This window comes from Polyodon spathula, chromosome 7 (genome assembly GCF_017654505.1).
Source record: "Polyodon spathula isolate WHYD16114869_AA chromosome 7, ASM1765450v1, whole genome shotgun sequence".
NCBI lineage: Eukaryota > Metazoa > Chordata > Actinopteri > Acipenseriformes > Polyodontidae > Polyodon > Polyodon spathula.
Genome location: NC_054540.1, coordinates 33492661 through 33516778, shown reverse-complemented (window position 1 = coordinate 33516778; position 24118 = coordinate 33492661). Strand labels below are relative to the sequence as shown.

General features: G+C 39.6%; 1 protein-coding gene across 1 annotated transcript in view; it reads right to left on the bottom strand.

Moving 5' to 3' along the window:
* Positions 1-24118, bottom strand: part of LOC121318560 (von Willebrand factor-like) — a 65365-nt gene that overhangs the window by 456 nt on the left and 40791 nt on the right. Inside the window, exons 31-51 of the mRNA XM_041255356.1 lie at positions 23783-23926; positions 22542-22706; positions 22279-22325; positions 18991-19168; positions 17903-18123; positions 14342-14534; positions 12469-12813; positions 12081-12286; positions 10812-10914; positions 10094-10168; positions 9333-9437; positions 8633-8838; positions 6659-6808; positions 5912-6031; positions 5264-5447; positions 4273-4313; positions 2907-3023; positions 2508-2606; positions 1002-1130; positions 713-752; positions 181-278 (exon numbers count right to left, since the gene is read on the bottom strand). Coding sequence (XP_041111290.1) covers positions 181-278; positions 713-752; positions 1002-1130; positions 2508-2606; positions 2907-3023; positions 4273-4313; positions 5264-5447; positions 5912-6031; positions 6659-6808; positions 8633-8838; positions 9333-9437; positions 10094-10168; positions 10812-10914; positions 12081-12286; positions 12469-12813; positions 14342-14534; positions 17903-18123; positions 18991-19168; positions 22279-22325; positions 22542-22706; positions 23783-23926 — 2966 coding nt within the window. The remainder of the gene's footprint in view (positions 1-180; positions 279-712; positions 753-1001; positions 1131-2507; positions 2607-2906; positions 3024-4272; positions 4314-5263; positions 5448-5911; positions 6032-6658; positions 6809-8632; positions 8839-9332; positions 9438-10093; positions 10169-10811; positions 10915-12080; positions 12287-12468; positions 12814-14341; positions 14535-17902; positions 18124-18990; positions 19169-22278; positions 22326-22541; positions 22707-23782; positions 23927-24118) is intronic.

Sequence of the window (24118 nt, the reverse complement as noted above, 5' to 3'; positions counted from 1 at the left end):
AAATGCTTTTAGCATTTATTAGAAAACCCACGTTGCTTCTGTAGTTTTAATTCTATATGAAATCAAACCACTGTAACTGAAAATCTTGGAAAATTGTTAAAATAGGCAAATTAGTGGTTGTCGGTTAAGGTGAATGAACCAGTCCACCAGCACTGTGGAATGGATCTCTCATCTGCTCACCTCACAGTAATGAATGTCCACTTGGTTTTCAGACATGCAGTCATCGATCTTGATGTATTTCAGAATCCCAACAGTCTGCTTGCATTCCGGCTCTGCACCTGTAAAGAAGGAACAACACTCATCCTTCTGGATCGCAATGCCACATTCACACGTGCTAGAAGTGGAATAGTTTTACAGACTTTGCATTGCCAGCATTGTATTGTGGTGATTCAACCCCTAACCGCACTGGCTTGTTACTTTTCAACAAACTGTAGTGGTGTTCAGTGACTCTATAAACAAGGGTGGCATTTTCTGACACCACACTTGGCAGAATTTACTACCTGCTTTTCTACAAAGTATAAACAATGGTGTCAATTTATGAGAAGGTTGCACATTTTGACATCTACAGTTACATTTCAATAGCTTCTTCATTAAAGAAAAAAAAAACCCTGTAAAAATGATCCCTCGCAGGGGTTGAGGTTCATCACCACATTTGGTGTTCCAACGATTGTCTGAATCAGTATGCAGCAAGATGTTTAAAAATCCAACTTACATGTTTCACAGCAGGTTTTGCCCAGTTGCACAACCTTACCCTGTATAAAAACAAAGAGAAATTATTGTATTTCCACATTACAATCAAACATTACACTCCACTGTCAATCTTACCACCAGCATCACTACCAGAATTGCCATTCCTATACAGAGTAAGTTCCACTATGTTATTTAAAACAACAGCATTTTGCATTGGCGAGCTCACCAGCACCTGAGGGAAGGAATTTAAGCACTGCTGCTATTCAGAGTGGAGTTTCTGTTTCACCCAGTAGGAACCCTGAGTTCCTTACCCCATCAGCCGCACATTTGTCTTTATCGAAGGGGGGACAGCTGGTCACTTTAGTTTCCAACACAAAGTCTCCTCTCTCGTTGACTTTACACAAAGAAGTAGTGCACCCATCTTCCCGGATTTCACCTGCCTGAAAAACAGACATGGGGGAAAACTTTTAATCTGGGGCTTCACAAACTGGGGCCCAGGACCTCTGAGAGCTGAGGAATGGTTTCAGGGCACTCTGCAACCTCTGGTCTTAAGAATTCCTAGAATTAAGCTTCGTTCTATGTGTTGTAGAGCATTTTGCTGCTATGCACCCAGGCTCTGGAATTATCTCCCACAGGCAATCAAGAACTAAAACCAAAGATATTTTCAAGAAACAACTAAAAATGCATTTTTATCTATCACCATTCCATCACAGTTGGGTTTTTAAGTAATTCAAAATTGTGTACTGCTTTGTTTTATATCTTGAGCTAAAAACATGTATTGTCTGTGTACCTGCTGTGTCTTTACATTGAGCTTTGCTGTGTTTTATATTGTAAAGCGTTTTGAGATGCTCTGCATTTAAACTATATTAATGCACTTTATAATTATAACATCAAAAAATTAATAATAAAGAAATGAATGCCAATGTAGGTTTTGTCGGTAGAAGTTCTTGCTATAGAGGGGGGTCCTCAGTCAGTATGCTTGATATTATGAAGGGGCTTAAGCTAAGAACATTTGGGAACCCCTGGTTTAAACGATGACAAGCACATGACATGCTATTTGAGGATTCTGAAAAGGATTGAGGGACGAGATAGCAGGTGCATTTAATTTACACCCCTGTGTTATTCCATGCTGTTCAATGTATTTAATGATATGAATCAAAGCTACACAAAAATAACTATCAAAACACACACATCTCATCTTTCTGCTGTTGAACACAGTGTCACAAGCGATCTTTATAAAAAAAACCAACAAACTTCTTTCATTTAAAGTATTTGTTCGTGACAGAAGCATGGCACCTCTGCTTTAGTGTTTTGTGTGTCCTCCTTTTGCTTTTATTATGACTTTCAGACGTTTATGATCATTCTTAACCAGTATGTTACATCTTGGTGGTGAAATCTCGGCCCATTCTGTCTTGCATATTTCCTTCAGCTCAGACAGATTGGATACACAGTGATTGGCTACAGCTTTTTTCAAAGATCAGCCCAAAGCATTTCTATCGGATTGAGATTTGGTTCCAGAACTTTTATTATCGTTTTCTTCCAGAATTTTATATGTATTCTTGAATTATGTTATATTACGTGTGGGGTGCCAATACTTTTGTCTGTGATATTTTTATTCTGGATTACACTGATACAGTAGAAGTTCATAATTTAGGTTAAAATAATTTAGTTAAAATGTGTGTAATCCCATTATTTATGCCCACTAGAATGAGCAAGTACAAATGCAAAGGCACGGACAGCAGGAACCGCCCTTCCGTTCAGAGAGATGGAAAGAACATCTGATACTGTAGATGATCGGGAGACAGAAAGATACACACCTGGAGGCGAATAGCTGTTCCATCTTTAAGCGAGAAAGAGCAAGTGGTTGCTACACATTTCCCACAGCAAGACCCGTTCACCTTCTCCAGCCTATATCCCTGTGTAAAAAAGACAAGCCATGTAAATCTTTTCTCAGCAAGGAACCAACAGCACAGAATGCAACCAACTGCTTGCTGCATGCTTGAAAATGTACCTGTAAAGAAATAAAATCCCTCTTAAATGTTTCTCATAGTAACAGCACTGCAAAGTGTAAATATATCGCTGATTACTCCGTGGAAATTGAAACTCTCACACCCAGAGGTTTTCATGCAGGTATGTATATAAAGGATATAAGTTTGTATCTGTTATCCAGCTCCAATCCCTTTAATAGCCCAGGTTACTCCAGCACAGTGATGTACCTCCTGACATGGGGCGCAGGTCACTTTCCCACACAGCAGTCGATATCTCTTGATAACGCCCGTCTCCACACTGCACTGGCATCGGGTGCACTCATCAACCAAGAAGGTCTCTCCTGACTGAACACAGAACAAAGGCAATAATCTTGTACAGCTATGGACAAAAAATTTAAAATGTGACATTTTGAAATCTAACGTGAAATACTGTACTACTATTGTTTTGTAGTGCTTCTTTGGTTACATGATGTTAAATAAGATATCTAAATGATGTTCATATAGTTTTTTTTATTATGTTTCAATCCTAAAACTTTCAGTAGATGCAAAACTTTTGGCCATATCTGTATACCCCACAGGGTTGAAAAAACAGTTCTTCATATTTCCAAAGTTTATTGTAAACCTGTGTTAAAATATCAGCTTTTTTTACAGTGAGATTGAGGTTCTGTTAAGCGATGAGGAGGCTAAAAAGTCCTCCCTTTTCGGCAGCTTAAGTAGTGGCCTGTCAAACAAAAAAATGTAGCTTGGCAGGAGGTCACTGCTGCTGTAAAATCAGTGAGTTCTGAGACCATGACCATGAAAAAAGAAATAGTCCGACATGAAGGTTGAGGGTAAAAGGCGCATTGTGGCTACAAAAACAAGTGTGTGAACTACAGGAATGCATAATATGTCAATAAGGCTAGCTAGTTGTGAGTGGATAATGTCACCAATTATCAACTGAGTTGATAATTTCACCAAGTCATTAAATGTGTTCATCATGTTATTCTTTGGATGCGCATCATCGTAATTATATTAACCATACGCTATTATCACAGACTGGTTATCCACTTGTGCTGATGCATTTATATGCTAATATACTTATTCGGACATTAACAGCAGTGAAACAATAGCCCTTGAATAACTATTGTACAAACGCCCAATATCTTATTTTACTTAACAAAACATGCTTCAAGTGTGCAATATCACTTTTCAGCCACTGGAAGTAGCGTATGGGTGGTCAGAAGTTTGCGTAGAGGTACGTACTTTTCCACGTCAAGTTGAAATTTGATAAATCACAAAGTTTGCGTGGAATCGAGTGTGCGCAGTTTATGCACAGATCTGTGCGTACGCACAGTCGATAAATCATGCCCCTGATCTTTATTTGCCTGATCCCCTTTCACCTGCTGTTTTTGTACATGTGAAATATGTTGGCGAGATATATTATAAGGAAATAATAATGCCAGGCAGTTAACCCTTTACTGTCCTAGGTATGTTCCCATACCTATTTAATGCCTATTTTCTCAATGTCAAAATTACAGGACACTGGGAAGCAAATTAACAGAATAATCTGGGTTATAATAGAGTGATAGAATAGAATAGAGGAAGAGTGTCTTACCCCAATGACGGTATTGTTCATTACACAGCCATCCATGGGAGCTAGAAGTGGGAGCAGAGGCACAATAAGCAACTCCACATTGAATCCACCCTACTGCTTATACAGCTGCCACTTTCATGTGAACATTACTGACACTGCAATTCTGTATCCACTTCTTAACGATGCACAATCTCTACTTGCTGCCTTCACAGTAAGGAAATATTTACAAGAACTCAAGCATGGCAAAAGATAATTAGCACCCAATTCCAATCAGTAGCAATACCACAAACCAAGCGACATGCATGTCTGTACAGGAAGTATGGAACAAATCCATTGATCCTGGTTTGCAGTACTTTTCCCACTCTGTACTGTATATAGGGTCAATTAAGGTTAAACAAATATTAAAAAGCAAGGTGTGCTGCTTTCAACAGAGAGATGTTTACTCCTCAAGACAAAGAACTGATAAACTGGGGTACTTTTGACTTTGTGTACGTTCTGTATCTGTAACAGCATTGTAACTCATGTGAAGAAATTGATAGTGTTTAGATATTGTTAGGAAAACACAGTGCAAGCAGAGTTCACAAATTTCAGATTCACACAAATTTGACCAAACTTCTATACATTTTCCCCCCTTTTTGTTTTAGCCCAATTCGAATGTGTCGCCTAGCAAAACGACCGTCTTGATGCTACCAAGCCTGGGGAGGCTCTGCCAGGCTCGTTAGGAGATGATCAGGAGGGGTTTGATTCTGTTATCTTACTAATTCTCAATAGAATTTAGCCCTTTAGCTGTTACTCCATTCAAGTGCAACCAAACACTAACCAATCTCTTTTACAAAGTTACCGTGAATAATTGTTTACCATATTTCATTCCATACATTCCTGCGCATGCTTTATCTCTGCACACATTTTAACCCTAAATTCTATTAATACATTTCACTCTCATATGATTCCACTACATTTTCATCCTCTAGGGGCCCTGCCTGACTCTGGGTAAGAGTGCTTTGAACTGTACCGCAGTGGCAGGAGGGACAGCAGTCTGTGAAGGTGTCGCACTGCAGGGCAGTCCCGGGGGGGCAGTGAGGCGTGTCCAACTGGGAGCAGGAGAGGTTCTGCTGGTTTATAAACACCTCGTCGTTCACCTGCACGCACTCGCTGATAACACAGGGGTTCTGAGCAGAGCGCCACCTCTCACCCACCTGCACACATAACACATAGTATTTTCATTGAAACATGTGTCTTTTTTTTCCATTGCTTTATATGGCGAAAAATGGTATCCTCATATGAGATTATCATGCATTTGCTTGATAGTCTTCTATACGTCCCCATATAAAGGGCTACAGTGTCAATGCACAGCTTACTTTTAGAAAATTATTTAACCCTTTCATCTGGTCTGAAAGGATTGCCTCGTAATAAAGTTCTGTTTAATCCTCAGATTATGTTTTTTTGTAATTCTTTTTTTTTTTTCAAAATGTAATTTACCATTGACAATCTCACTAGAGATGTAAGAGGTAAGAAAATTGACTTACCTATTTAATTGAGGAGCAAAGGAAATAGAAAACAGTTCTTTGAAATGGAAAGGAAGTACAATTGAATACATTTATCTTTTTAATTCATTTAAATTTAAAAGAAAATATGAAAATAAAAATAAACACAAGCTTACATGTCGTAAACGGCCCCCACTGTCCATGTCGGCCAGCGGCCCCCCAACTGAGTGTTCCTGGCAGGCAGATATTTTACACTTTCCACAGCATTCGCCGTCCTTTGTGGTGTAACTAGTCCCCTGTAAAAGAAACCAATTACATGAAATAGTACTCAAAACATTATATACCCTACTCACGCCTCCTAAAACTCACGGTTCACAAACACGACTGCAAATAAAACGAACAGCAATCACGTAATGATCACGCATTACTTAGTCAGCGTGGATATGGTAATAATTTTATTTTACATTTTTTTTAATAGACTGTTTTAATTGTTCTATTTTAAAATTAAAATATTTTTTTTAATTATTTTTATAAAATTGTTTTAGACTCTTTCTACAAACTAGCTTTTTATCTTCGGTTTTGTATTGTACAATTAAAACCACTTTTTTTTTTTAATCTGCTTTTAAATTTCAATTTGATCTAATTCTATATTATTTTTAATTCAATGCTTTCATTGTTCCTTTATTTGTGCGTGAAGCGCTTTGGGATCCTTGTGATGAAAGGCGCTATAGAAATGTGAATTGCTGTTGTTGTATGGATTTGGGCATACTAAACATGAGAATAAATGTGCCTCTGAATTTGCAGGCACTGTTTGGTTTTGCTCTGTGTTCTGATTGTGAGAAGTCCTGTGTACGAAATACACTCTCATTGAATAGCCCATACTTTCAGGTACGGCAGGCCGTGCTGAACTGACACACACTTACCACCGGGCAGATCTCATTGCACACTTTCTCTGTGCACTCGACAATGTGGAGCGCTGTGACCTTGTCCTGCTTGTCAGTGCAGCTGCAAGTCTTGCAGGCTTCTTCCCAGACGCTTCCAACCTGATACACAACTTCATGATGGACACACACCTAGAGGAGTTTCATAGAGAAAGCATGAGAAAGAGAAAGTACTGAAATTCAGGCACGGAGGACTCTCCGCTTGTATACAGCAAGCTGTAGTCCGCCACTAGGGCTGGTGCATAATGCATACAGTCTGCTACTTGCAGTACTATCACCGATATGAGTAACTAAGTCTGTCCCTAGTTGCTTGCTGATGTAGCCTAATGGATAATATCCTGGCCTATGATCCCTGCAGTACTAAGATCGGACCCTGGAATTACTCTTACTATATAATACTGTTAACCTTTCTTTACTAATTGCACAGATCTAGCACCTGGCTGGTAGATTCCATTGTAGAGCGATGAGGAGAAAGTCTCTTTTGCCTCCAAAACCCGCAGGAGTAAAACAGCCAATGCAACGCTTCTTCCAGAATCCCCAGCGATGACTGGCACAGCCAGGAATTGATCCTGCACTCGCCTGACTGTATGACCCACCCTGCACACCACAAGGCCGTGCTTTTACCAGATGAGCAGTGTTCCGTGTTTCTGGTTTGTTCCAAATTTTACCGAAAAATTACAGGATTTTCTTTTAACTGGATGTCGGTTTTTACTGATTTATACCCAATTTTTGTCTATTACTCAATATTTTCCCAGTACTATTTTCCAGGAAATGCACAATATTTTGATTCAAATGCTGTTTTATTTTGACTCCGACAATGTAATAAGCAGCCCAACACAGTATCCTAGAATACAGCAGACATTTAGATGTCACAGGATCAAATAACATTCAAACGTGGTTCTCTGTCACTACACAAACACATTATCACCTGATAATTGTGGCAACTGCTCGGTGTAGTAACTATTACCTTGATCAAAAACTAAACTGAAATACTTGCACGAAAATATAATATGTTTAGTGGATGAGGAATGGGGAGAATCAGTTTGTGAATATTTGAAAGAGAACTAATGTTTTGAAGTATACAAAAAGCAACAATAGCAGAAGTGGGTCAGATGAGACAGAGGATGCATAGCGCTACAAATACTGCTGCACTGAGGTACATGTTCACGCCGACAATAAAAGAAAATACTGAAAAATAAGCTACAGATTAAACTAAAACAAGAAAGTGAACTGAGAGAAAAGCAATCCATTTATGCGGCTTTTACATGCACTTTAATAAAAGAGAGCACAGAATGACTGTCAATGAGTTTGTCAGAGCGTTGTGCTTTGCTGGACAGAGGTATGTTGGCAACTCTGTGTGACAATGCTGTCCATCAGCTAAAACACTGTCTAACGCCAACAATCTTAATCGTAAATATTTGACAGACAATGGTGATGTTTTAGTTGGTAAACTTATGGAACGCATTGATGGAAATATCCAGTGTGATTTTTGACGTGTCTTCCGATGGCTTGCACTGCCCAATTCCGTCAATTTTTTTTTCTTTTTATGTTGAATAAACCTGGCTTGTTTTGTGCTGATGTCATGTTCATACCTTCTGTAGATCCTATTTCCGTCAGGACAGCGACAGCGGACAGCCCGAACATTCAAAGTACCAGCTAACTTGGGATGTGGCTTGACTTGCACAGATTCTGCTTCAACATACATGCCAGGGACAGTAAACTTTATAAGAAACCAGAACTGCTACGCATCATATTCCACGTGTGAAGTGTGTGTACTGAGATTTTTCTTGCCCAATTTTTACCAATGATTCAATTAAAAACTATTTACTACCGATTTTATCCCTATTTTAATATATGTAAAATAAACTCAATCTGCAGAACACTACAGATGAGCCACTCGGGGACCCCCAATGGCCATTCTCTGATACACAGCTTGCGTGTTTAGTCATCACTTACACTGTCAGGAAGGCAGCTGATCGCTGTGCAGCCACAGTCGTTGGTCACAGATGTGGAGAGGTAGCCTGGTGGGCAGGTCACTGTGGAGTTGACACAGTTGCAGGTGCACTCGTATCGATCACAGCACTGAGTCTCTCTGGTGCTGAACTTGCGGTGGGGGGGGCAGCTCGGCCTGGGCTCCAGCTTACAGACTTCTTTCTTGCAAGCTTGATAGATACAAGCACAGGTTCAGGATAGTAGTGTGCATCATTGGAAAGGACAAGGGGCTTTGAGATGGGCTGGACATTTTTCCTACAAGCGACAGCCGAAAATGAGATATTGAAATATCACGGAAGTTGTTTTACGTTTAACATAGGGGGTGTTTGGAGAAATGAACTTCTCTATTAACACATTGTTATTTCTTCCATATGTATCCAATCCTTTGCTACATTTTTTTTCTACTTTGCTACATTTTTTTTAATGCAACACCATCTTTAAGCAAAGCTCATAATGAAGTCTGAAGTTATTTACAGATGGAGTGCATATTAAAAAAATGTGTGTGATGTAAGGAGACCTTAAAATTCTTAAAATTTCACAAGTGGGCATACATAGGATTCTATATGTGGCAACAGACAAGATCAGCAAATACATTCTGTGGTGGTTCCATTTAGAAAGCTGATCACCAGGCAGGCAGTTGAAGGACCTGTTCATGTCCACTTACCACACTCATACACAGGTTTGCATTCCCCTGGGTTGGTCAGCACAACGCTCATCCCGTCTGCACATGTGGGCAGAGGAGGCAGGTCACAGCTCACCAGGTCACACACTGCAGAGGAAGGAGGGAGAAAGACAGAATCATTGCATCCTTTGTGTGTCACCATCTCTGTGTCACAGAAAATAGCCCCTCCTCTGAGTCTACTTTCCTGTAATGTCCTAAACATGCTGTTGAAAGTTTACATTGTACCCTACGGGCCAAATTTTCTGCTTTTTAAAAGGAAAAAAAACATGCAAATGTTAAAAAATGGCAAACAAAACCACTGTAAGGTGTTTAACAGGACTATATTACTTAGTTGTTTGGTTCTAGTTTTGTAAAATTAACAGGCATTTTACCTCTTTCGAAACAGCAGGAGTTAATTAAAGACTGGAGTAAACAGTGTATTTCAGAGAATAGCTTAAACTGCATTATCAGATCATGTTAAAAAGATCAACGCTGTCTGTGTTTCATGTACAATATTACCAGTAAGTGTAACGGGCAGTGTTGTGGGATTCTGTTCCCTGTTAGTGAAATGAGATAACCACGAATGCAGACAAGCCCGGCTCTTTTGTACAGTGGTTAAGACGCCCCCAGCCTCAACCCTGTTACATTCAAGCTGTCACGGTAGATACAGCACTCATAACCCTAACTGTAACCTTAACCCTTACAGTACTCATAACCCTAACCCAAACCGCAATCATAAGTCTAACTGCAACCCTAACCCTTACCGCACTCATACTCCTGGCAGCACTGGTCTGAGTCCTTCTTCTTGGTGAGCACTTCACACGCACCACATACCGGTGCTGGGAATACAAATACACACAACATCAGAGAAACAAGTGGCACAGCAACACAGTCCCTCTGCGGGTATAAATACAAAATATGAGTTTCATGAAAAAGAAGGTCACCATGACAATACATTCACAGTGCATACTGCATGCAATGAATCTGCGCCGAGCAGCTAATCAGTAAATACTGATATCAGCATCAGACCTGTACTTAACTACAGAGCTTGCTCTTTAATTGAATGGTAAGGCATTTGTCTTTGAACTGTATGGTTTGCAGTTTGCGACCGGCCCTTGCCTTTCCATTCAATTCAGTGGGCTGAGATGCCGATTCATTACAAACACAGATAACAATGTAAGCGTAAAGGAAAGTATGTACTATATCTATGTACGTACATACAAGGCTCCTCCATATACTCTCATCAATCCATACATTGCGATACATACTTGTGCAAAAGAATGTCCTTACCAAGTTTCATCACAATTGGAGTAGCATTTCTCTAGATATATTTAATACTCTAAAGCATACGTATGGGCGTCTCCACTACATGCCTATAAGGATCCCTATATGTGATGGATATAGACAGAGAGCACTGTAAGCCAGTTAAGGACAAGTCAAGGACAGCCAGTTAAAAAGACAGCATTTTCCTCCCCTCTTCACCTCTGGTGCTGGAGCATGGCCGCGCAGTGCAGTTGATGTTCCTGTTGTCCAAGCACATGCAGATCTGACAAGGATCATGCTCTGGAATCCAGGATTCCAGATGCTGAAGGAAACAAGGCATGTGAGTGACTCACTGTAATATCAGAGGTCGCTGTGGATAGTTCAGCCAGTCAGGGTGTCTGCTTTGTCATGTACACCACAAAACATCCCAAAACACCATTCATGACATCTATCGTTCTCAGTTACATGACTGCCTGATCCTCGTAAACTAAGGTAACCATATGGCTCCGTGTTCAGCAGGACTGTTTGGGACAGTTCAGGCTTTTCATCTCACAACCCAGTGCATTCTGGTAGGTGTAGTCCTGTGTCTCTTAAAGGTAAGAATGGTACCTGAGACAGGATAAACCACAATGCATTGGGTTGCGAGTTGTGACCTACAGTCTTTAAAATTCTTGCTTTCCACCTTTAAAAAACATTTCTCAGAACTAGAGCTGCTCAAACCAGTTATTTTGTTATTATATTGTTTGGCTCAAGCTCTCCACAGTGAGGGTCATTAGTGTTGACTGGGCTAATTTACCATTTCAAGTGAAGCAAGTGAATAAGCAGTTGCTTGGGTATTTGCGGATTGCTGTTCTCCAGAGTCTAAGAAAAGCAGCAATCATCACAATCCCAAGCAGCTGTTTCTTCACCTGATTCACTTTGAATGGTAAACTAGACGAATCAACAGCAATGACCCTCATCTGATTGTCAGCGCCTGATCTATATGGAGAGAGCAAGCCGAATAATCGGTTTGTGCAGCGCTGGTTAAAACAATGTATAGCAGTACTAGACAGTGTGGCTAACATCCTTTGTATCACACAGGTTAATACTGAAGTTATCTGGTGACTGAACAGCATTACTGTCCACTGGACTGTGGTCCAAAGGGCAGTATTAGACAGCTATTAGTGCATTAACAGGTTAGTAACATTCATTTCTTTAAGTGAGCTGAGCAGTTTTATCATCAGTCTTACTACACACAAGCTGTCTTATTATATATGGGTCTCGTGCCATTGCCCAATCTTATTATACACGGGTCTTGCACCACCACTGTGCTGAAAAACGTTAATTATTGTTCACCATGTGCACTTTTACTACCACTAAGAAGAAGAAGAAGAAGAAGAAGAATTATTATTATTGATCCCCATCATCATTGGCTGCCCAATCAATTTATTTGAATTATGACTACAGCTACTAATAATACTAATACTAACACTACTAATAATAGCATACCTTGTGGGCCACTCTGTTCTCATCAAGGCACTGTGAGCAGGCTTCCTCCTTGACGCACTCTCCGTTGTCTAACACTTTGCCTGGTGGACAGAAGCAGCCCTCAGTGGGTGTGTCCATGCACAGGGTGCTGTTGAAGGGGCTGGCGCACTGCTGGATACAGCCAGTTTTACAGCTGTCAAACACCATGGAGCTGGGGCACTGCTGGGCTGCAGAGACAAGACACAAGCATTAAACACTGTCCAGATTAACAACACAGAGGCATAACTACACGCTGACCTGATTAACAACACACAGGCATAACCACAAGCCGACCAGATTAACAAAACAGAAGCATTAAATTGTTTGAGGTTTTTTTGTCACTTTCCCCCTATAAAGACTTGCTGCTCACCACAGAAGCCTGCGGATCTCCAATTGATGCAGACTCCCTGCAACCGGCACAGGTGACTGTAGGCAGCCACAACCTGACAGAGGTCCTGTCCGTGGCAGCTGGTCTCCTGGCACAGGGCGATGTAGGGCGCGGGGGGCACAGCGGCGTGGCAACGCTGGAACATGCTGGAGCGCAGGACCAGACACTGGTCGCTGGCCTGGTGGGTGCAGGTCAGGCTGGCCACGGGCTCACAGCTTGGGCCACTTGAGTCCTGAATGGTCCACTCCTTGATGAACACATGGCTCTCCAGAGTCACCGAGCCGTCTTTCAGAGCAAAATCATTGATGTCGTTCTGGTCGCAGAAACCTACACGCTCAAAAAAAGCACCACCATTTATTAAAGGGCATTGGGAGAATAACATAATTCCTTACTAAAATGAATTACTGTAGGTCTTCTTATTATGAAAGATGCATTTATTATGGCAAACTTTTAGTTCTTTTTTTTTTTTTTTTTAGCAATTAATGAATACAAAACACTTATTTCTATTTGAATATATTAATGTGTTTGTGATGTCATTTACCACATAGTTAATGATGTAACAATCTACTATATATATATATATATATATATATATATATATATATATATATATATATATATATATATATATATATATATATATATATATAGATACAAGTACAAGGTTGTCCTGGAAGAAAACTTGCTTCCTTCTGCTCTGACAATGTTCCCCAACTCTGAGGATTGGTTTTTCCAGCAGGACAATGCTCCATGCCACACAGCCAGGTCAATCAAGGTGTGGATGGAGGACCACCAGATCAAGACCCTGTCATGGCCAGCCCAATCTCCAGACCTGAACCCCACTGAAAACCTCTGGAATGTGATCAAGAGGAAGATGGATGGTCACAAGCCATCAAACAAAGCCAAGCTGCTTGAATTTTTGCGCCAGGAGTGGCATAAAGTCACCCAACATCAATGTGAAAGACTGGTGGAGAGCATGCCAAGACGCATGAAAGCTGTGATTGAAAATCAGGGTTATTCCACCAAATATTGATTTCTGAACTCTTCCTAAGTTAAAACATTAGTATTGTGTTGTTTAAAAATGAATATGAACTTATTTTCTTTGCATTATTCGAGGTCTGACAACACTGCATCTTTTTTGTTATTTTGACCAGTTGTCATTTTCTGCAAATAAATGCTCTAAATGACAATATTTTTTTTTGGAATTTGGGAGGAATGTTGTCAGTAGTTTATAGAATAAAACAAAAATGTTCATTTTACCCAAACACATACCTATAAATAGTAAAACCAGAGAAACTGATAATTTTGCAGTGGTCTCTTAATTTATATATATATATATATATATATATATATATATATATAGATATATATATATATATATATATATATATATATATATAGGTATTAGAGGAAAGATTTAGGACTGTGAAATCCTGACACTGGACCTTCTGACTTTGGTAAGGGATACGGCAGCCTTTGGACTATAGTTTATTTACTATTTGCAGTAAGTGTCTCTAATTACTGTGTGTTTATATAGTAATTACTTAGTAAATACAGGTGCATTTACACATAACTACATTGTACTTAATGCATATAATATAACTCTAATCCTCCGTTACCCATTTATTTAGGGTAGGTTACAAAGCCCACTGCTATCTGTCTCTTCAGTGTGTATCCATTTCTGCATTATTTCCGGCCCTGAATTTACACACACACACACACATATATATATATATATATATATATATATATATATATATATATATATATATATATATATATATATATATATATATATATAGGTATGATCTTCCTGAAGCTGCTGATATTAAGCCCTAAGTCTGTGATGTCTCACCGCACAGGCCGGATGTCTTGGCTGTGCGCAGCGTGGGTGTGAGCTGCACTGTGAACTCATTGTTGCCAGGGGTGAAGGTCAGCACGTAGCCAAGGCTGGGAATCTTCACCTCGTGCATCAGAGCTCCGTACAGCGTCACTTCAACACCCCTCGAGCTGAAGGGAGCAGCAGTCTCCATGCCATCCACTGTGACCTGAAACACACACAGGTATAGACCACAGTGTGGGGAATGAGTCAGTGCTGCACAGAAGGGTTAGGTTCACTGAGTAATTTACTCTCCAGTATAGACACTACGAGGCCTGTCTACTGAGCGTTGTGCATGCACAAATATCAAGTTGCCGAGATGCTCCCGATTACACATGCAGACCTGATGCACCTGTGCATAATGATATGTACGAAAGTGAGCATCTCATAGCTCCATTACCTGAACATGCTTAACTTTGTGCCACTTAGGACTTGCTGTAAACGATGTGACGGAGCTACAACAAGGCGTGCTTGTGTGAGTGTGTTCTCCAGATAGAGATAAGTCATGAAAAGCCATGACATACAATTTCTGTCATGGGCAGATGTGGCAATAACATAAACATCTCGTTTATACCAAGAATACATACATCAGTAATATACTGTATATACATATTTAATTCTGTTTTAAACACATGCCTTTGTCGCTCGTCACTCTCGCCAGTTCCAAATGTTTTTTTTGACAGTAACAAAGAAAAAATCAGCCCAGCAGCCATTAGTGACGACTGCTTCTGTTTTGTATAATTTGTTTCATTTTTCAATAATTGTTTAATAGGACTGTGATTTGTTTCAAATCCCTCGTGTCTCCCCTCTTCTTTCCCTCTCGCCCTCTCCCTTCATCCTCTACTGGCCGACTTGTTCTCTTCCCTTGTCCCTCTGTGGTGGAACCAGCTACCGGTTAACCTCAGGACTGTTCAATCTTTTATTGCTTTCTGCTGTCTTCTCAAAAACCACTTATTCAATCTTTATTTGTAAATTCCTATGCATTTTTCTTTATTTTAATTTATTTTGTATATACTGTATATGTGGTTTTTTTGCATTTTTATTGCCTGTAATTTATATACTTTTATATTGTGTTTGATTTTGTCACTTTGGATAAAAGTGTCTGCTAAATAATGAAGTAATAATTTAAAAAATCAGCGCACAGGTGTCTACAGAGTTCCATCTTCGGAATGTAGATAAGTAAATGAACCAGACACAACGGTATGAATTAATATAAATCAGTGCACTTTCATGAGTTTGATTTTAACAGTTTCGTGTTCTTGTGCTTTTTATATTTAAACTTGTTGTTTAAATAAGTAGCTAATCAGACTTGTAACCAATATGTGTGTAATGCATTTTACCACTAGATAGCCGTTTAATGATGTAGGCAGACCATGTAAAGCTATTTTATGTTTTAACTATTTCAACACTGCAGACCTGTATATAGGTCTAGGAACATAACACAGCAGTAAACTGATCTCATATACTATGTGTACATCTACGGCTGTTTTCATTTTTTCCAGTACTATATGGATACTGTTTATTTAATTATCCTAGGGTAGTGTACTGTAACTCCTTAGTGCTGAAAGATGTACTGAAATAGTACCTTAAGTTTTCGGCAGTATTAGTTGACATTTACTGCAGAAATTCTGCATTTTTGTCATTTGCTAATCTTAAAAAGAGTTAGTCTCCAGGCAGAATTTATCTATTTTCTGAAACAAGTTGTGTACAGTATTGAAGTCACTACATCTTCCTTACAGGGAGAGGAAAGCAAACACCTTTGTTCAAGGAATGTATAGCTAGATTTTTTTTTTCTACATTTTATCATCGCCTGATAGTCATGAGGTACAGTAATTGAGATGGTTTAACAATCGTAATGAAAATTAATAGATAGCTGTAAATTAAATAAGGGTGTTTCATAATTGTTTTAAATGACATGCAGTAAGCAATATAATGCATTTGCGTTGCAGGGTGTTGAAAGCAAAAAAAAGATTTTGTTGAAGTGAAGTTTCTGTAGCCATGAGAACTATCTGTTGAATGTCATGATCCCTTTGCCTGGGTGAAATGGTTATGACGGTATTATAACGGCATCGATTGTGCAACTCCGTACTGTTTGAATGGGTATTTTTAACATCTCCTAGAGGGCTCAGTAACACATTTGTGTGTGAAAGGGGTATTGGACACGGTGCCAGGACTTCAAGCAACAGCCACACAATTCCCCCTTCAGCCAAATCCAGAGCCGACACTGTTCTGATGCGCAGAGCATTCACTTAATTTAAATACTCCGGCCCACATCCAGATGCACAGCTGCAGTTTTCAACACTTCGCAGTTATTACATAGCCCGCAACCTTTGAGATGTGCACTTGCGCAGCTCAAATTAAATACGCACCCGCATCTACTTGCACTTGCCGGCTCTTAGTGCATAGACCACCATGTGAGTAAAATGTATTTTGGGTGAGTAAAATGCAACATTTCTTGAAGTCATGAGTACTTTCAATAAATACTCTACCTATTTTAAACTTCTGGGGTCTGCATTAACTACAGCCTTACATTTTAACTGTAATACTACCTTGAACTACTGTGCAAAAACTTGGTCTTACAATAAAAACAAAAACATTTATTCCTATTTGCTTTATTGACCACAAACAATATGGCTGTGAAGCAAATAAACACAGAAACTGATTTTTAAAAGCCTGCATGCACATACTACATATTTCTAAAGAAATAATAATATTGTTTTCCTTATTGATCGCCTTGCTATAATAAAGTATTTATTACATAGATTTACTTTCCAAAAATTCAGTTGACAGATAGGCAAATTGATAGGTTAGTCGAGGGACACAGTGTTGGCGCTGAGAAATCCAGAATTCAAAATCCTAAATCCAGTCGCTTGTTCACCAGTCACAAACACGCATTTCAAGTGAGTGGATTCAACAGGCTTATTGGTCATGTGTTTCTGGAAACTGCTGTCCCAGCATTCCTATGATCCATTCTCTAGCTACAGCATGCAGTATATTCACAATTGACCACTGAAATGCTGGGAACCAACGAAGTACAAAAAGCTTGATATCATGCAAACTCAAGCTGTGCAGCAGAATTGCTACGAGTAATCATTACGCATTAAATTGGAATATCATATGTAATTTTTATTTTTTGAATGCATAAAACACCTAGTATGTAGCTTATGTGGGGCATTGTGTACCTGATACGAATGTGTCAAAGTGTGTGCTAACTGAAAATGTACTGCGTGATGCTGCAGTGCGTTTAATTATAAATCAAAGCAGATTGCGCCAAAGAGCTTTTGCAGTTCACCAGATTTGCTTAATACCTTCGTGTCTTGGCTATTGTATTAACCCATTAATTACCAAAATATGTTTTTCTTAGAAAAAACGTAAACCTGATTCCAGGAGACCTAGTTTGAGGCAAGTATGCTGTATCAAACCTTGAGTCTACCCTGGTGTGCCATGCAGTGGCCTGAAACCTAGTCTCCTGAAACCAAGTTCCAAGCCACAGTGTGTCTTCGTGTTCCCTTAGCTTTAGGTAAAGGACGAACGTACCTTCATGTCATCCCGCAGTGCGATGGAGGTGCCAGCGTGCTTCACCTCTATAGACTTCATGCAGCTCTGCTTGGGGTCTGCTGGGCACGGTGCGTTGTGCAGGATGATGTCACTGCCATGCGCCGCATCGCGGAGGAGCGTGTAAGAGCAGGACCCCGTCAACTTGAAGGCAAGACCGTCAAAGGTAACAATGTGACTGGTGGAGCTCCCCATACACATGCCTGTGTGAAAAATGAACGATTGAAGGAATAGGACACACCGGGTGGAATTAAAAAAAAAACTACAATAAAATACAGGTGAAGGCGTGCTTTAAATTAGAGTTAGGTAATGCACTAACAATTTACATTACGTTACTCTAATTGCTGTTTATTAACATAGCAGTTACTTAATAAACATGTGTACTTACACATCATTACAATGTTATTATGCACAGTTACAATGTACTTAATGTATAATTTGTTTTGCATGCTATAACCCTGACCCTTTTATTATACAATTGTGTGCTTACATATATCTTGCAAAGAGATTTACATATAGTTACAAGGTCCTTAATGTATTAACTAAGTAACTACTATGTAAATAAGCAGTAATTAGAGACACTTCATGTAAAGTGTTACGGGCCATATTTTGAAGAGTATTTCTATTTCTAAGTGTTCGGTGGCTACCACTAATCAAGCTGAAAGTATATTTCTCATGTACTCTTTGCCATGTTAGGCCCACAAACAAGTCTTTGTATGAAAATACACCCTCAGCATATGATAGGTAGAACAATGACTTAGATTAAATTTACTTTGATGAGCAGGTTCCAAAGATCTATTCGAGTATAAATGTTTCTGATCCCAGATTGAATGCATGATGTTATTTTTAGGAATATGCAATTAGTGCTGTCTGCTGTTGGCCACCTTGCCAGGACACCCTTGTAAATGAGGCCTCGGCCTCAGTGGGTTTATTCTTGGTTAAAGAATGAACGAATAAACCAGTGATAATGCTGCTCTGGTTCTACTAGGCGGTAATAAAGTGCAGCTCTGCATCGCACTGATAGAACCCGTCCTGTCCTCTTCATCGATCCCTGGGGGATTGTTACTCACAGGGACAGGCCCAGCGGCAGCCACAGGTCTCCTGGATCTTCACACTGGGCAGGTTGTTCTTGCAGGCTGGCTTCTGCATCTTCTCACAGTTCACCTTGTGATTTTGGATGGTGACAGCCCCGTTGGGGTGGCACAGGAGGCTGTGGCACTGGTCAGACAGAGTCCAGGTTTCACCGGGCTGGAACACACAGGAACAAAACCATTAACCAGAACCAGGCGAGTCCAACTTACAACGGGCCCGACCCGGTTTGAAGCAAGTTTGAAGAAAGCATGTTAGAATGGTGTAGATCAAATTAACTCAAGACTCTACTTCAAACTTAGCACAGAGAAAAACAAGAGGGCATAACTGAAAGCTGAGTAAAAATAAGTTTAAAATCAAAGGTTATAAGTTATAAGTGAATGGAATAGTCTACCAGGTGAAGCAGTAGGGTCTGAAACACTGGGAACATTACAAACCATTCCTAACCTTTCTTATGTTCTAAACCAGTGACATGGGACTAAACTGGCCCTAGAGATCTATTCCAGTCCTGGTCTTTATTACAACCAGCTCAATTAGTTAATTGCCTCTTAGCAGATACAATTAACTACATTAGAACCTGCTTGGAGTAAAAACCTGGATTGGATTGGATCTCAGGGGCCAGAGTTCAGTATTACTGTTGTAAACAATTGAGAGCGGTTCTAAAACTAGCAACAAACAATTTATTTATGTTCCAGTTCAAGTGGACCACGACATCAACAGCTTACGTGAATATATATATATATATATATATATATATATATATATATATATATATATATATATATATATATATATATATATATATACACACACACACACACACACACACACACACACACTACCGGTCAAAACTTTTAGAACACCTCAATTTTTCCAGTTTGTATTGCAATTTACGCAGTTTAATGTCTCAGTGTACTCTGAAATTAAAGCATAGAACAAATAAACAATAAAAAATAAATCATGGAATCATTTTATTTAACAAAATTTAATCTAAATTTTTGACTCAAAGTAGCCACCGTTTGCAAATATAACAGCCGAACACACTCGTGGCATTCTTTCTACAATGGAAATCAAATATTGTTCGGAAAGTTCTTCCCAACACTGTTGCAGAAGTTCCCACAAATGTGTTGCAGTTGTAGGTTGCTTTGCTTTCACCCTTCTGTCCAGTTCATCACAAACCAGCTCGATGGGGTTTAAGTCTGGACACTGTGCTGGCCATTCTATGATTTGAAGCCTACCGTCTTGCTCTTTTCTTCTAAGGTAGTTCTGACATAGCCTGGAGGTATGTTTTGGGTCATTAGCTTGCTGTAGGATGAACCCCTGACCAACTAGGCGTATACCAGAGGGTATTGCATGGCGCTGCAAAATGCTGTGGTAGCTGTTTTGGTTCAGGGTGCCACTCACTCTGTGCAAATCGCCGACTCTGGATCCAGCAAAAGAGCCCCAGACCATCACGCTTCCTCCTCCATGTTTGACAGTTGGTGTCACACACGAGGAACCATCCTTTCGCCTACTCAACAGCGTACAAAAAGCCTACGTGATGAACGGAAGATTTCAAATTTTGATTCATCGGTCCATAAGACCTTCTTCCAGTCTTCAGCAGTCCACTGGCGGTGCTTCAATGCCCAGGCAAACCTGCAGCTCGAAGTCTTATCTTCACAGTTGAAACTGAGACTTGCTTATTTCAACCAGCGTTAAGCTGTGCTTGAAGCTGTTGTCCTATGAGCCACCTATCACGCAAGCTGTTGACTCTCAGAAACTTGTCTTCTGATTCTGTTGTGGCTTTGGGTCTGCCAGACCTCTTCCTGTCAGAGTTTCCTCCAGTTTCCAAGTGCATTTTGATGGTGTAGGAAACTGTACTCACTGACACCTTGGCTTTCTTTGCAATTTCTCTAAAGGAAAGACCTACAGTTTTAAGGGTTATAATGGTCTGTCTGTCTTCCTTTGTTAATTGCCTTTTTCTCGCCATTATGATAGCAATATACTACTTCCTGCAGTACAATACTGTCCAAATAATGCTTAAGAGGGTGTAGTAACAGAGTCTGTTCCAACACTGCTTTTATACAGACAGAGGGTTTGTAAGTAATTAACAAAAGTTGGGACACCTGTAGGAATTGTTAGCATCAACTTTCAAGGCTTAATTTACTTCCATTGCTGCAGAACAGCTGTAAGTTGTTAACCCATTACTTGTTCCCTGAAAAAGGCCTTTTTGTATAACTCTGAAATGTACATTATTTTTCAGTCTTTGGTAACTTAAACTTTTTTTTTGACCCCTGGCAGCTTACTGCTTACCTGTGTACCATTTCAGGTTATTCGCTGGACTTGAACTGCTTAAATTTCAATAAAAACTGGAAAAATGGGGATGTTCTAAAACTAAACATCTGTTTACTGAACGGTAGTGTGTGGTGTGTGTGTGTGTGTGTGTGTGTGTGTGTATGTACATATATATACACATATTGCCCATCTACCATGATCAGCCACAAACAGGAAATACCTCTTAATTATGAGCTTACATATTTTGGCATTTATTTTATTGTAAACAACACACACACACACACACACACACACACACCACACACACACACACACACACACACACACACACACACACACACACACACACACACACACACACACACACACACACATACATACACATACACACATACACACACACACACACACACACACACACATATATAATATTCCAATTATCACAGGAAATACAAGTAACAATTCAATTAAACATTTTTTTTTATTTAATAGCACTTTACACACCTTCCTTTAAAATAGCTTGAGCATTTTTAATAAGTGACCTGACTGTTTTTAGATATTAAATCAGGTCCTGGCTGGAATGACCCAGGAGTAAGTGTTTAAACTATTGTTCTGCTGTTTGTTAGATCTGTACCATAAAATCACTGAAGATTGTCTTCAAATAAAGCTAGGGGTTATCAACCCTAGTCCTGCAGGGTCTTCTGGTGCTCGTTTCATCTGATTTCCCAACTACTTAAGTGAACCAATCATCTTCTTAATTGGTCAGCACTGACTTGTTTTCCAGGTCTTTAGCCATTGATGATTTAAAGATACCCAGAAAGCCTGGAAGATTGTGGCTCTCCAGGACCAGGGTCGGCCACCCCTGAATTAATACAAAGGGCTTTAGTTGAAGACAATCTTCAGTGGAAGAGCTGACAAGAAATCACTGCTTAATGAAATGCTACATATTGGGGTATTGGTTGACTATACAGTGGCATGTTCACAGAACATATTACCTTCCTTTCATTTCCTTCATCATCCACGCACACTCCAGGTGGTCCAACTGTAAGAGAAAAGAAAACGATGATCAGCATTGTACTGCATACAGTGTCTATGAACCATCTCAAACAGCGTGCTATAATATGTTAACTAATATATATATATATATATATATATATATATATATATATATATATATATATATATATATATATATATATATATATATATATATAGCACTGTCCTGAATGGAAATGTAGCATCGAGACCCTGGGATTACCTCTGCAGAGTTTGTCAATGAACTGGTTCCCAAGAGTGACCATGGTGGGGAGGTCTTCCACTCGATGGAGGTGGATGATGTTGTCTTTCATGGCGTGTCCTGCCATTGTGACCAGCTGGTTCTCATCGAACTGTGTCCCAGCTCCAATGGGAAACACTGCCACTCCTAGGCAGGGCAAGAGACCAGCACATCAATGTGTAGAAATAACTTGTGCAGAAAGAGCTCTTGGTTTCCATTCATTGGTAAGCTATAGCACCACCTTTCAAGACTTTTCTCTTATTAATCATATCACATCCATAACAATACAATAGTTACTGACAACATTGAAGGCAATGAGAAACACTCTGAAAAAATGTTTGTCATTGAATTTAGTCTGTCAGTGAATGTAGAATTTTTGAGTATTTCTAAATTGTGCTCTGTTGAAGTTTTGGATAAATAACAAAATAATGCTACATCTAAAAAATACCAAAAGAAAAATACTAAATTCAATGATGTCTTCTTCCAGTTTTTAAAATAAATCACTCCTTTACGTTTCAATATACAAACATTTTGATCACATTAAAGTACAGCTATGAAAATGCAAACAGCAGTGGTTAAACCTGCTTTTACATGGTAACTACTGGTGAAACATGTGTGTGATTATATAGAAATGGCCTGTACCATCTAATAACATCACAAGACCATCTCCATGTAATTACATAGTGCATAAGAACATAAGAAAAGTTTGGGAACGAGAAACAACCATTTGGCCCATCAAGGATTGTCCCTTATTAGAACACCATTCTCCCCTAATGAGAGGAACATATTAAAAAGCACACAATCACGTCTTTTTTTTTTTTTTTTTTTTTTTTTTTTTTTAATGTTCCCATGTTTTAGATACTACTACTTCACTTGGTAGGCTATTCCATGCATTTATAATTCTCTGTGTAAAAAAGTGCGTCCTACCTTTGGTTCTAAACTTTTTTTTACTCAGCTTCCATTCATGCCCTATTGTTCGTCTCTCTGCTAAATTTGAAGTCGTGTCTTGGGTTAACTTTATCTAGACTATTTATGATTTTAAAGACTTCAAACAAGTCCCCTCTTTCCCTAGCTGCCCTTCTCTGTACCATCTCAAGTGCAATAATGTGAGGTGACCAAAACGGACAGTACTTCCTCCTGTTAATTACCCAGTTACTAAACTCCATGTCTATCCATGCCTGTAATACAAAGAGTGTCTGTCTGTTTCAGTGCTGATTACATACCTGCAGTCAGTGCTTCCCTGGCAGCCTCCTCCACAGGGTCCTGGGAGGGGCGTGTCACGATCAGCACTGCGATCTTGGGTACCCCCGGACGCCCCCCGTGCACCTCCGATACTGCGCTCTGAACGGTGAATCGCAGGGCGTCCCCTGTTTCACATCACAAAGAAACAGCTTGTGAAAACAATGGACTCTCCACGAAGGAGCAGCGACAAAAACACACATTCTGAACAAGGATAAGCTGGGAGTTTTCTAAAGTACAGTGTAATCCTCTCATAAAGCATTCATTTCCCCGATTTCTGTTAAATGTCTGGTAACACTTTACATTAAATGTCTCTAATT